This window comes from Oncorhynchus keta, chromosome 34, assembly GCF_023373465.1.
Source record: "Oncorhynchus keta strain PuntledgeMale-10-30-2019 chromosome 34, Oket_V2, whole genome shotgun sequence".
NCBI classification, from domain to species: domain Eukaryota; kingdom Metazoa; phylum Chordata; class Actinopteri; order Salmoniformes; family Salmonidae; genus Oncorhynchus; species Oncorhynchus keta.
The window spans coordinates 45,546,695-45,560,754 of NC_068454.1; the positions used below are offsets into that span (position 1 = coordinate 45,546,695).

Genomic DNA, 14,060 nt, shown 5'->3' on the forward strand with positions numbered 1-14,060 from the left:
AAAGTATAAGTAAACAATACATTTACTTATTATTTACTTATATAATACAACTCGAAGGCAAAATGGCCGATAACTGTTGTGTTGTGAGTCAAAAACATTGGAAAACAGGTACTGGAACAGTTAAGCAACCATTTAAGATGGTCTTCTTCCTTGCAGAAGCTCTCTACAGAGTCATCTGAATGTGGCTCTCTTGTTTAAATAGAACTTTTGAAGTACACAGTGGTACCCAGTAGCATGGTAGCATGACTTTGCAACTCGGCTCTGTGTCCTTCTGTTCCCAGTTCGACAGCTACGGAAAACCCCCGATTCTGGCCTTTTGGCCTTGGCTCTAGTCACACGGCGACTCTGGGAGGACAGAGCCCTGCTGTCACACGGCTGTCGGATATGGTTATTGAGGTAAACAACAACAAGGAGCCTGGCTGTGTTGCCAACATGTAGGCTACAGAACACATTAGCCAGTCTTCTGATGAAGACCAGACTTGTTTACTTGTCAGACAGGGTGACAGGGTAGCCAATCAGAGAACATACAGAGATGCCTGGATACTGGACAGCCATTGGGAATTTAGGTGTGAATAGACAGGATACGAACCATCAGATCAGAGGATGTTAACGTATGCCTGGACATAAATATACAGTGCCTTGCGAAAGTATTCGGCCCCCTTGAACTTTGCGACCTTTTGCCACATTTCAGGCTTCAAACATAAAGATATAAAACTGTATTTTTTTTGTGAAGAATCAACAACAAGTGGGACACAATCATGAAGTGGAACAACATTTATTGGATATTTCAAACTTTTTTTAACAAATCAAAAACTGAAAAATTGGGCGTGCAAAATTATTCAGCCCCTACTTTCAGTGCAGCAAACTCTCTCCAGAAGTTCAGTGAGGATCTCTGAATGATCCAATGTTGACCAAAATGACTAATGATGATAAATACAATCCACCTGTGTGTAATCAAGTCTCCGTATAAATGCACCTGCACTGTGATAGTCTCAGAGGTCCGTTAAAAGCGCAGAGAGCATCATGAAGAACAAGGAACACACCAGGCAGGTCCGAGATACTGTTGTGAAGAAGTTGTTTTGTGAAACAAATCAGAAACACACACAACCCTCAACACTCCCCCACCCCCCCCCCCCCCCACCACCACCATCCCACACACACACGCTCCAATTCCTACTGTGTTCCTTATGAGTGTGGTGGACTGCTGAGCTATATGAATGTTTTAGGTCCCTTGAGTGGAGTTGACCAGGGTGTCAGTGAGGTTAACTGAGCCAGTAACACCCCCAGTGTACAACGCTAGCCCAACAGTGGAGCTTGAGTGGAGCCAACATGTTCCCCTTGAAAACAGATTCACTTTGGTCTTGTTCAGGCAGCAAACAGAAGAAAACTGACCGAAACAGGAAGGTACTGCCTGGACATGTCCAGTAAAACACAAATGTCTGTTTGTCACTGCAAAATGTTTCCTGTTGCATGCCCTAATGAACATGACCTATGCTAAGCGCTAGATAAAATCAACATGCATGTTGGTTCTTATCTTGAAAAAAAAGGAATTGTAGGATACTCCTACTTTTCACACTATTGTGATGACCAAACCATACTGTGCTGACTTGGATATGTTCTTCTCACAGTATTCTTTCCTCACACGGTTCCAGAAAGTGTGGTCAATGCTTAACCAGGCTAGCACAGTACAGTTTGACTCAGCTTGGCTCAGTAGTGAGAAAAAGGGTATAACTTGCTTTCTCTAACAAAGCTTGATTCGCATACTACATTAGTAACTCTGATGAACTAAAGATTTGTGGATGAAATCAGTTTAGCTTTATAGTTTGATATTGGACTGAAGGAGAGTGTAGGTATGCATCTACAGACCTATGTATATGTCCATCCTTAAGATGCTACGTAGGCTACGTACCGACAGGACAAGAGCCCTCTGACACCACCAGCACTTCAGACTGCTGCTTGCAGGCATCCCTGCGTAGATAACATTCGTTCTGGTAGTTCTCATTGTTGGAGCCGCACACAGGGACGTAGTCATTGTTGCACTGCAGAAAGAGAGCAGAGGTAAAGGTTATGGTCAGATCACTACATTATACATCTCTATGTCAGATAAATCCATCTCCCCTCTCCACATAATACAGTATGAATTATTACATCTCTCTTTTCTCAGATAATATTTTTATTTACATTTTTTAACAGGAAATTGTACAAAAGGCAGCAACATGCTGAATTGTGAGTACGACATACATTTGAATATTACAATTGATATTACTAACTAAAATACAATAATGTTCATCATCAACTGTTCCGCAGGCAAACCATGGTTGGGATGATGCTGCCATGGAAATGCACAGTCCTGCAGTGGATCAGTTCCAGTTTAGTTGAGGAGTGGGTCTGGTATTGGCTCACAGACGATTGTTGGGGTGGGAGCATATGGCGGTAAGGATCGGATTAAAGAAGTCCCTCAAGATCCTTAAAGGATCTTGAAAGACTTTCTCTGCGTGTAGTGATGATAGACCGAGATTGGTGCATGCATCTGAGTAGGAGGTGTCGTCTGTGCCAATGATGATACGAACTGCTTTCCTTTGGACAGTCTCGATGGTATCGGATTGTGTCTTGATTAGCCCTGCGTGCCACACTGGGGCAGCATATTTCACCACTGGTTGGATGTAGGTTGGAAATACTCTTACCAGGTCATTCTTATGGATGTGGAAGTACTTCAGGCATCAGAGGAGGAACAGACGTTCTCTACCTGTGTCGACTATTTTAGATTTCCTTTGATCTTGATACCTCAATTTTCTGGAGTTATGTGTTGTTAATAGACTGGTGGGGTAGTACGGGTGGAGCACTTTGCACTTTTTAGGGTTCAGAGCATGTGGCTCTCCACTGACCACTTCTCTAGGTCAACCAGGTCTTCTTGGATGGTGGAAGGTGATCCACAAGCTTCCATTGTTTGACTGCAGTTAGCCTGGCTACACTGTTGATAAGTGTCACCTGTGTGAAATTGCTAGCTAGTTAGCAGTGCGTGCTAGTAGTGTTTCAATTGGTGATGTCACTCGCTCGAAGACCTTGAAGTAGTTGTTTCCCTTACTCTGCAAAAGCAGTGGCTTTTGTGGAGCAATAGGTAACGATTCTTTGTGAGAGGCAGTTGTTTATGTTCAGAGGGTCTCTGTTTCGAGCCTAGGTCGGGGCAAGGAGAGGGACGGTGCCATGACCTGGATGACTCAGTTGTGCTCTGCCCGGTTGCTGCCGAGATTGAGGAGATCAAAGGGGGTGATATTAACCAGTGTGAAATGGCCAGCTAGTTAGAGGTGCATGCTAGTAACATTTCAGTCGGTGAAGTAGTTGTTAGGTAATCTTGAAGTAGTTGATAGGTAACAATGCTTTGTGGGAGGCAGTTGTTGATGTGTTCAGAGGATCCCTGGTTGGAGTGAGGAGAGGGATGGAAGAAACATTGTTACATATACAATAAAAATCAGCAGGCCAAGCAGAGTTCCTTGAGGTAGGCCATAAAATACACTGACACTGTTCGACAGCACACCATGATACCTCACAACCTAGTGTCTGCATTTAGACAGGCAGCCCAATTCAGATATGTTTCCCACTAATTGGTCTTTGACCAATCAGATCAGCTCTGAAAAATATCTGATGTGAAAAGATCTGATGTGATTGGTCAAAGGACCAATTAGTGGAAAATATCAGAATTTGCTGCCTGTATAAAGGCATCCTTAGAGAGGAAGTTGTCTAGCCATATGGCAAGGGATGGTCGAAGCTGGAGGTCTAACATCCTGTTGATGGCAAAGTTGTGGCAGACACGTTAGAAGGCTTTGCTGAAGTAGGTGGGCAACCATTCTTATCCTGGGATTTGAAGAGCTTGTTGGTTATATCCACCAGTGTGTGGTTGACCGGCCTTGTAGACATCCGTACTGTTGAGTATTAACTTGGGGTAGGATATCGCTAAGAGCTCATTCAGTGATAAAGCTCTTAACTACTTTGCTCAGGAGAGAGGTTAATGAGATACATTTCACTGATGGAGAGCGGCTTGGTTTATGGTAAAGAGCCCACTATCTTCTTTCCATTCATCAGGAATAATGCCTTGTCGCATCGACAGGCCAAGAATATCAGCCAGTGGCCCGCTCAATTCATATGCAGACTCCTTTTTTAGTCTGCCTGGGATTTCATCTGAGCCCTCTGCCTTACAGGTTTTCACCTTCTGCAGCTTTCTGTAGACTTTCCAGGGTTGGACCGTTGGAGCAGGGCGTGCTGGTAAAAAGCAGGGCAGCAGTACAAGGTTGATAGATGGTAGGTACTGTGTTACTTTTGATAGTGCTTTGTTGATTTCATTTGGAGAGTTTACAGACATAGTCAATCTCTCCCTATCCCAGTCTGCTGTCCCCACTTGCTTCAAGATGTCCACCATTGTTCCTGTATCCAGAGAAAGTAAAAGGTTACTGAACACGGCTGCTAGAATCTTGACTAGAACCCCAAAACTTGATCATTTTACTCCAGTGCTAGCCTCTCTACACTTGCTTCCTGTTAAGGCTAGCGCTGATTTCAAGGTTTTACTGGTAGCATTATATTTTACTACAAAGCATTATATGGGCTTGCTCCTACTTATCTTTCCAATTTGGTCCTGCCGTACATACCTACACGCACGCTACGGTCACAAGACGCAGGCCTCCTTACTGTCCCTAGAATTTCTAAGTAAAAGGCTGGAGGCAAGGCTTTCTCCTATAGAAGTCCATTTTTATTTAATGGTTTGCCTATCCCATGTGAGAGACACAGACTCTGTCTCGACCTTTACGTCTTTATTGAAGACTCCTATGATTGAGTGTAGTCTGGCCCAGGGGTGTGAAGGTGAATGGAATAGCACTGGAGAGACTAACCACCCTTGCTGTCTCTGCCTGGCCGGTTCCCCTTTATCCACTGGGATTCTCTGCCTCTAACCCTATTACGGAGGCTGAGTCACTGGCTTACTGGTGCTCTTCCATGCCGTTCCTAGGAGGGGTGCGTTGAGTGGGATGAGTCACTGACGTGATCTTCCTGTCTGGGTTGGCGCCCCTTGGGTTTGTGCAGTGGGTGAGATCTTCATGGGCTATACTCTGCCTTGTTTCAGGGTAGTAGATTGGTGGTTGAAGATATCCCTATGGTGGTGTGGGGGCTGTGCTTTGGCAAAATGGGTGGGGTTATATCTTGTGTCTCCCGACCCCTCCTGTCTCAGCCTTCAGTATTTATGCTGTTCTGCCTGCGGCTTTGGAACCCTGACCTGTTCACTGGACGTGCTACCTTGTCCTGGACTGGCTGTTATGGAATCTCTCTCTACCGCACCTGCTGTCTCTAACTCTGAATGATCATGACATTTACTCTTGAGGTGCTGACGTGTTGCACCCTCTACAACCCCTGTGACTATTAATACCTGACCCTGCTGGTCATCTATGAACGTTTGAACATCTTCGCCATGTTCGGTTATAATCTCCACGCGGCACAGCCAGAAGGGGACTGGCCACCCCTCAGAGCCTGGTTCCTCTCTATGTTTTTTCCTAGGCTCCGGCCTTGCTAGGGCTTCTACATCTGCATTGCTTGCTGTTTGGGGTTTTAAGATTAAGGTTTCTGTACAGCACGTTGTGAAATCGGCTGATGTAAAAAAGGGCTTTCTAAATACATTTGATCATACTAAATGACTATCGCACCATAGCACTCACTACTGTCATCATGAAATTCATTGAGAGGCTAGTTAAGGATCAAATCCCCTCCACCTTACCTGACACCCTTGACCCACTTCAATTTGCATACCGCCCCAATATAGCCACATACAACACAATCGCCATCCCACTGCACACTGCCCTATCCCATCTGGACAAGAGGAATACCTACAGTATGTAAGAATGCTGTTCATTGACTACAACTCAGGTATATTTCCAATATGTTTAAACAGTGATGACCTACAGAAAATGTACATGCTGAAATCAACATTAAAAGTGTTGGAAAATGGCATCACCATAGTTTCTAGGCCATGCCGAGTTCAAGGAGATCCTCCACTTCCTCGCTGAGTCTGACCTTAGCTCTCTCGGTCTGACCGCAGCGACCATGCAAATTGCATGGAATGAAGAATGACTTGTAGTGATTTAATGATACTGTGGATATATTGTGGCCTCGAGGTCACACAGACACACCGTATTCGATGGGCTCTTCAGGGGGCAGGTTGGGGTGGATAAGCCACAGAGTTATTCTATCTGCGCGCAGGTTCATTTAGTGTGACACATCCAAGTTTCTCCCTGATGATAACATGGGTTTACGGGTTATGCTCTAACTCTGCTTCTGTGCAGGCCATTTTCAAACGTATTTTTGCCACCTGTACCTCTACAGATATCAACGTGATATGGTTGTATGGACCATTGAATGGTCATCTTCATATCCTAAAGGGGAAGTATGAACTTTACCATCAAATAGGGCTGAAATACAGAAATTTGAAGGCTTAAATCATCACAGAAAGGGAAACAAATGGAATCACCACAGTCTCTAGGCCGTGCCGAGTTCAAGGAGATGCCCCACTTGACCTAGCTCGCTCGGTCTGAACGCAGCGACCGTGCAAAAAAGTAGGCCCAAAATGAAGCCTGAACTAAATTTGAGGTGCTTTTGGGTGAGAGCAGCAGAACCGTTAAGGCTAGAAGCATAATTCAACCACAATAACGTTCCTAAGGTCCTCCCGATCTGTGAACACCTAACCTTGACTGTGTGAAAACAGTGTGTTTTCTTTTAACAGTTTTCATTGACATCTCTCCCCATAGGAATACATTGCTTGCACCCCTAACTTCAACCTGATGCCTATGTGAGTTATGATTGCCATATCAAACTGTCTTCATTAACAATCCATCAGGCTACTATGAGTATTACCTGTGCTGATTTTAAGCCTACTGGAGCAACCAGAAGTGGTTCAATTGAACCTAAAAGTGGTTTTGATTTCACAACCTACAGTTGCTGAAAAACACTGCATTCAACTATCTGTAAATCAGTCAGTTCTTAACGTAAAGACTAAACTCGGGATTCTGTAAAAGACTGCTCAAATGAAGATATGTGTTTACCTTCAGCTTCCTGTGACAACAGGAAGTGCTTTCAATTGGGGTCATTGAGGCTGTTTCGAAGGGTTAAAAAAGTCACATCTTTCCAAAATGTCATATGTGTGATTAGGCAACACTCATGAACTGTAAATCAGTCAGTTCTCTCATCAGATGTACAAGAAAAAACACACACACACAGCCAGGATGGAGTGACACAGTGTGGGGCTTACAGACACACAGAGCCTGCAAAATATACCGGCGTTCGAACCATCAAAGAACTGTCAGACCAAGAGCTCTGACACTTTATAAACCTGTTCTAGAGCTTAAGTCAATAGTGCTCAGTGAGTTATGTGACTCTAGACGGTTCTCAGGCCAAGAAACAGCCTTGTCCATTTGCAATGTATTCAAATCATTTTTAACATTGCGAAAATGATGCCATTTAGAAAAGTCACGGAATCACAAGACTAGGTTCATTGAAACCCACCCGGCCCATAGAGACTGACCCTACATGTTTTACATTTTTATTTCACCTTTGTTTAACCAGGTAGGTTAGTTGAGAACAAGTTCTCATTTACAACTGCAACCTGGCCAAGAATAAAGCATAGCAGTTCGACACATAAAACAACACAGACTTACACATGGAATAAACAAACGTACAGTCAATAATACAGTAGAAAAAAGTCTATATACAGTGTGTGCAAATAAGGTATGATAAGGGAGGTAAAGGCAATAAATAGGCCATGGTGGTGAAGTAATTACAATATACCAACTAAACACTGGAGTGATTGATGTGCAGAAGATGAATGTGCAAGTAGAGATACTGGGATGCAAAGGAGCAAGATAGTCAGAACTGTCCAGAGTAATGATGCTGCACGGGCGGGCAGGTGTGGGCAGCGATCGGATGAAGATCACGCATTTAGTTTAACTTGCATTTAAGAGCAGTTGGAGGCAACTGAAGGAGAGTTGTATGGCATTGAAGCTCGTCTGGAGGTTTGTTAACACAGTGTCCAAAGAAGGCCTGGAAGTATACATAATGGTGTTGTCTGCATAGAGGTGGATCAGAGAATCAAACAGCAGCAAGAGTGACATCATTGATGTATACAGAGAAGAGAGTCGGCCCGAGAATTGAACCATGTGGCACCCCCGTAGAGACTGCTAGAGGTCCAGACAACAGGCCCTCCAATTTGACACACTGAACTCTATCAGAGAAGTAGTTGGTGAACCAGGCGAGGCAGTCATTTGAGAAACCAAGGCTGTTTAGTCTGCCGATAAGAATGTGGTGATTGACAGAGTCAAAAGCCAGGTCGATGAATATGGCTGCACAGTAATGTATCTAATCGATGGTGGTTATGATACCTTTTAGGACCTTGAGCGTGGCTGAGGTGCACCCATGACCAGCTCTGAAACCAGATTGCATAGCGGAGAAGGTACGGTGGGATTCGAAATGGTCGGTAATCTGTTTGTTAACTTGGCTTTCGAAGACCTTCGAAAGGCAGGGTAGGCTAGATATAGCAGTTTGGGTCTAGAGTGTCTCCCCCTTTGAAGAGGGGGATGATCGCGGCAACTTTCCAATATTTGGGAATCTCAGACGATACGAAAGAGAGGTTGAACAGGCTAGTAATAGGGGTTGCAACAATTTTGGCAGATCATTTTAGAAAGAGATGGCCCAGATTGTTTAGCCCGGCTGATTTGTAGGGGTCCAGAATTTGCAGCTCTTTCAGAACATGAGCTATCTGGATTTCAGTGAAGGAGAAATGGGGGAGGCTTGGGCGAGATGCTGTGGGGGGTGCCGGGCTGTTGACCGGGGTAGGAGTAGGGGTAGCCAGGTGGAAAGCATGGCCAGCCGTAGAAAAATGCTTATTGAAATTCTCAATTAGTGGATTTATCGTTGGTGACAGTGTTTCCTAGCCTCAGTGGAGTGTGCAGCTGGGAGAAGGTGCTCTTATTCTCCATGGACTTTACAGTGTCCCAGAACTTTTTTGAGTTTGTGCTACAGGATGCAAATGTCTGTTCGAAAAAGCTAGCCTTAGCTTTCCTAACAGCCTGTGTATATTGTTTCTTAACTTCCCTGAAAAGTTGCATATCACGGGGGCTATTCGATGCTAATGCAGTACGCCACAAGATGTTTTTGTGCTGGTCAAGGGCAGTGAGGTCTGAAGTGAACCATGGGGTGGTTCTACATTTTTTGAATGGAGCACGCTTATTTAAGACGGCACTTTTTTAACAATAACCAGTTATCTTCTACTGATGGGATGAGGTCAATATCATTCCAGGATACCTGGCCAGGTCGATTAGAAAGGCCTGCTCCCTGAAGTGTATTGGGGAGCGTTTGACGGTGATGAGGGGTGGTCGTTTGACCGCAGGCTCATTATGGATGCAGGCAATGAGGCAGTGATTGCTGAGATCCTGGTTGAAAACAGTAGAGGTGTATTTGGAGGGCAAGCTGGTTAGGATGATATTTATGAGTGTGCCCGTGTTTACCGATTTGGGGTTGTACCTGGAAGGTTCATTGATAATTCGTATGAGATTGAGGGAATCAAGCTTAGATTGTAGGATGTCACAGTTTACGTCACCTAGCAGCATGAGCTCTGAAGATAGATGGTCAGTAAGACAGAATATGGTGTTGGCAGTTCTATCTTGGACGAAAATGTTATAGTTAGTGATGGAAATTTCAGGGGTTTTGGTGGTCTTCCGAAGTCAGGATTCAGACACGGCTAAGACATCCAGGTTGGCAGAGTGTGCTAAAGCAGTGAATAAAACAAACTTAGGGAGGAGGCTTCTAATGTTAACATGCATGAAACCAAGGCTTTTATGATTACAGAAGTCAACAAATGAGAGCACCTGGGGAATAGAAGCGGAGCTAGGAACTGCAGGTCCTGGATAAACCTTTACATCACCAGAAGAACAGAGGAGGAGTAGGATAAGGGTATGGCTAAAGGCTATAAGAACTGGTTGTCTAGTACGTTCAGAACAGAGAGTAAAAGGAGCAGGTTTCTGGGCACAATTGAATAGATTCAAGGCATAATGTACAGACCGGTATGGTAGGATGTGAGTACATTGGAGGTAAACCTAGGCATTGAGTGATGATGAGAGAGATATTGTCTCTAGAAACATTTAAACCAGGTGATGTCATCGCATATGTGGGAGGTGGAACTACATTTCTTGGGCAATAGTGGCCCGAGAAACTGGCCGATGGACCTATTAGCTAACAGTTTCTAGCTGATAGCTCATTCAAAGACCCTGTAGCAACCCCCGATATAAGTGCATTTCAGCACTAAGGTCGCTGCTTAGGGCTCCAAATGACCTATCGACCCGAAACTCGCGGATTCGGGGTCGCCTCAGCTAGGCCTACACATAATGTCAGAACTGGACCCGCAGTTCGAATGTAACTCTGTTTTTGAAGGTTGTTTTATGGTTTTAACATAATAGAGCGTATCCAATTAACATATTAGAGCAGTATATTAGAGCATATCCAATTTGTGTTGGTAAATGCCCATTTTAATACATTGCAAATGGACAGTGTACATGTCCAGTGAGGGATATACCGTCACCAAATGGACAGGCTGAAATCAACACCAACGAGGAATAGATTATAATTGGCACATATTATTTGTGTAAAATACTTTTTTGAAGGTTGTACTGCTTATGATGAGCTAAGCTAATTCCAGCTATGTGTGTAGAGCCATGTTTGTTGACATACAATGCATTCTGGGTTTCACATAATCGTCAAGAAGGTTTAAACATTTCCTTGACAATAATGAGACAACCTACAGGGAGGAGGTAAGGGCTCTGACGGAGTGATGCCAGGAAAATAACCTCTCCCTCAACGTCACCAAACTGAAGGAGCTGATCGTGGACTTCAGGAGACAGCAGAGAGACCATGCCCCCATCCATGTCGGTGGGACCGCATTGGAGAAGGTGAAAAGCTTCAAGTTCCTCTGCGTACACACCACTGACAATCTGAAATGGTCCACCCACACAGACAGTGTGGTGAAGATGGCTCAACAGCGCCTCTTCAATATTAGGACGATGAAGAAATCTGTCTTGGCCCCTAAAACCCTCATAAACTTTAACCTCTTGAAGCACTATTTTTATGTTTGGAAAAATAACGTCTCCAAGGTAAACGGCCTATTTCTCAGGACCAGATGCTCGAATATGCATACAATTGACAGATTAGGATAGAAAACACTCTAAAGTTTCCAAAACTGTCAAAATATTGTCTGTGAGTATAACAGAACTGATATTGCAGGCGAAACCTGAGGAAAATCAAACCAGGAAGTGGCTTCTATTTTGAAAGCTCCATGTTCCATAGCCTGCCTTTGCTCCATTTAAAGGGATATCAACCAGATTCCTTTTCCTATCACTTCCTCAAGGTGTCAACAGTCCTTAGACATTTATTTAGAAAAATGAGCGAGAAAGATAACATCGCTTCAGGTGTTCGCATGAGTTTTGCTCACGCAACAGTGTTTGGGCAGCCATTGCCTCTCCTACTGATAAAGACAGTTGCGGTTGATATTTTATCAATTATATATTTTAAAAACAACCTGAGGATTGATTATAAAAAAAGTTTGACATGTTTCTGTGGACATTACGGATATTATTTGGAATTTGTCTGCGTTGTCGTGACCGCTGTTTCCTGTGGATTTCTGAACATAACGCGCCAAACAAACGGAGGTATTTTGGATATAAAAAATAATCTTTATGGAACAAAAGGAACATTTATTGTGTAACTGGGAGTCTCGTGAGTGAAAACATCTGAAGATCATCAAAAGTAAACGATTAATTTGATTGCTTTTCTGATTTTCGTGACCAAGCTAATTGATACTAAGTGTGCATAATGTTTTGTCGAGCGATCGATAAACTTACACAAACGCTTGGATTGCTTTTGCATATTTTCCAAATCTGAGATGACAGATAGATTAACAAAAGGCTAAACTGTGTTTTGCAATATTGCACTTGTGATTTCATGAATATAAATATTTTTTGTAATATTATTTGAATGCGGCGCAATGCAATTCAGTGGTTGTTGATGACAATTATCCCGCTACAGGGATGGGTAGCGTCAAGAAGGTAACAGATGCACCATTGAGAGAATTCTGTCGGACTATATAACCACCTGGTAAAGGCAACTGCACCGCCTGCTGCCACACGGCTCTCCAGAGCGTGGTGCAGTCTACCCAACGCATCACCGGGGGCACACTGCCTGCCCTCCAGGACACCTACAGGAAAATATTGCCAACAGATTCACTATGGTCTTGTTCAGGCACCAATCAGAACAAAACTGACCAACCGGGAGGGACTACATGCATATGCCCAATAAAAACACTCATTTCCGTTTGCTACTGTAAAATGTTTTAAAACATTTCCTGTTGGATGCCCTAATGAACATGACCCTTGCTAAGCGCTAGACTACATCAACATGCATGTTGGTTCTTATCTTGAATAAAGGAATCATGAGACAATCCAACTTTTCACACTATAGTGCTGACCAAACCATACTGTACTGGATTGGATATGTTCCTCTCACATGATTCTTTCCAGCACGGTTCCAGCAATTGTGGTAGATGGTGTCATGTCGTGACTCTCATTAATGTAATGATTAACTGTTCTTAACTGTTATTATTACGTGATTAAATTAATCCTGTAACAATTAACTCAGTAACCTGTTGCACCACGGGAATTGTTTGTTTAATGAGTTACCGTTTCCCGAAATAATATCAAAATATATCGATTTCATAGCAGTCACCTATTATTATATATTAACTCATATCTCAGTCTCTGAACGTCGTAATGTCCTATTATTCTGAATGAACCTTAGTCTCCATGATGAATCACCAATACACAAATTGGCTTAATTATTTATTTACTAACTAACCAATCATACAGAATTACATAAAACACACAAACAGGATAGAATACATATTTATTACCACATAATGCAATGAAAAGTCTGGAGTGGACTGACCTGATATGATGGCTTGTTACACAAAATGGTGGATTCAAAAGAGAGGGAAAGGGAGAGACAAATGAATTCCACTGTCGTACATACAGCTGATAACTATGCTCATGGAAATGTGAATGGCCGCTCATTCGAAATAATTGTAATGTACATATTTACGTCTGTATATGTCTTCGCTGTCCCTCTGTTGAAAACACTCAATTCATCTACGGAGAGTCTCTGGTTGTGTAAGTCTCTGGTTGTCCAACAGAGGTCACCATGTCCTTTGTAGTTGTAGTAGGTTGGTCTCGGAGTGTCTGTTAGACGGATCTTCCAGATGCACCAATGTTCATTCGATGGGGAAATGTTCTTTTCTCATCTTCGGTCGAGTTTCCTGGACTATTTTACATATACAGCTGCAGACTGTGAATGTGTAGTCTTTATCTTCTTCACTCGTTGAGAGTTCCAGACCATTTGTGACGTATTCAGCTTGCGCCGCATGTATATTCTGGTCTAATGTAGAGCTGGAACCATTTTACACGCCAGTAGCAAACCGGCAATGTACTGGTCTCTAGAGATTTCAATTCCTACCATTTCAACGTGCATCCACACTCCACGTTTTTCTGGTCTCGGAGATTCTACCCATTTGTGACGTCAGGTTCAACACAGTCTGCCAACTTGGTCTGATATATTAATTCTTCACAAGGGGTTTTATGCACTGGCAAAAGGGGCGTTTTATGATGCCTACATAATGTCAATGCTCACGTGGGTGTGGTCACTGACTGGTTAAGACTTTATATGAAAAACAATTCTCGCATTTAGAAGTCCATGTCACTAGCTGGCTACCACCCGGTTACTCAACCCTGCACCATAGAGGCTGCTGCCCTATGTAAATCACAAATAGTTCATATTTAAACATTTAAGTTCTACAACATTTAGATGTGGTACAGTTATTTAGTTATAACGTCCTTCATGATATCACAAAAAAAAAAAACTTTTGGACATGGTTATTCTTTAAATACCCACTAACCATTCCCGATGTTTGGACTACAGAAACATTGTTTCATTAT

General features: G+C 43.2%; 1 protein-coding gene across 1 annotated transcript in view; it reads right to left on the reverse strand.

Annotated features, from left to right (window-relative positions):
- The window catches only part of LOC118367202 (tomoregulin-2-like), a 162,924-nt gene that overhangs the window by 94,532 nt on the left and 54,332 nt on the right, over window positions 1-14,060 (reverse strand). The window contains exon 3 of the mRNA XM_052493947.1: window positions 1,910-2,039. Coding sequence (XP_052349907.1) covers window positions 1,910-2,039 — 130 coding nt within the window. The remainder of the gene's footprint in view (window positions 1-1,909; window positions 2,040-14,060) is intronic.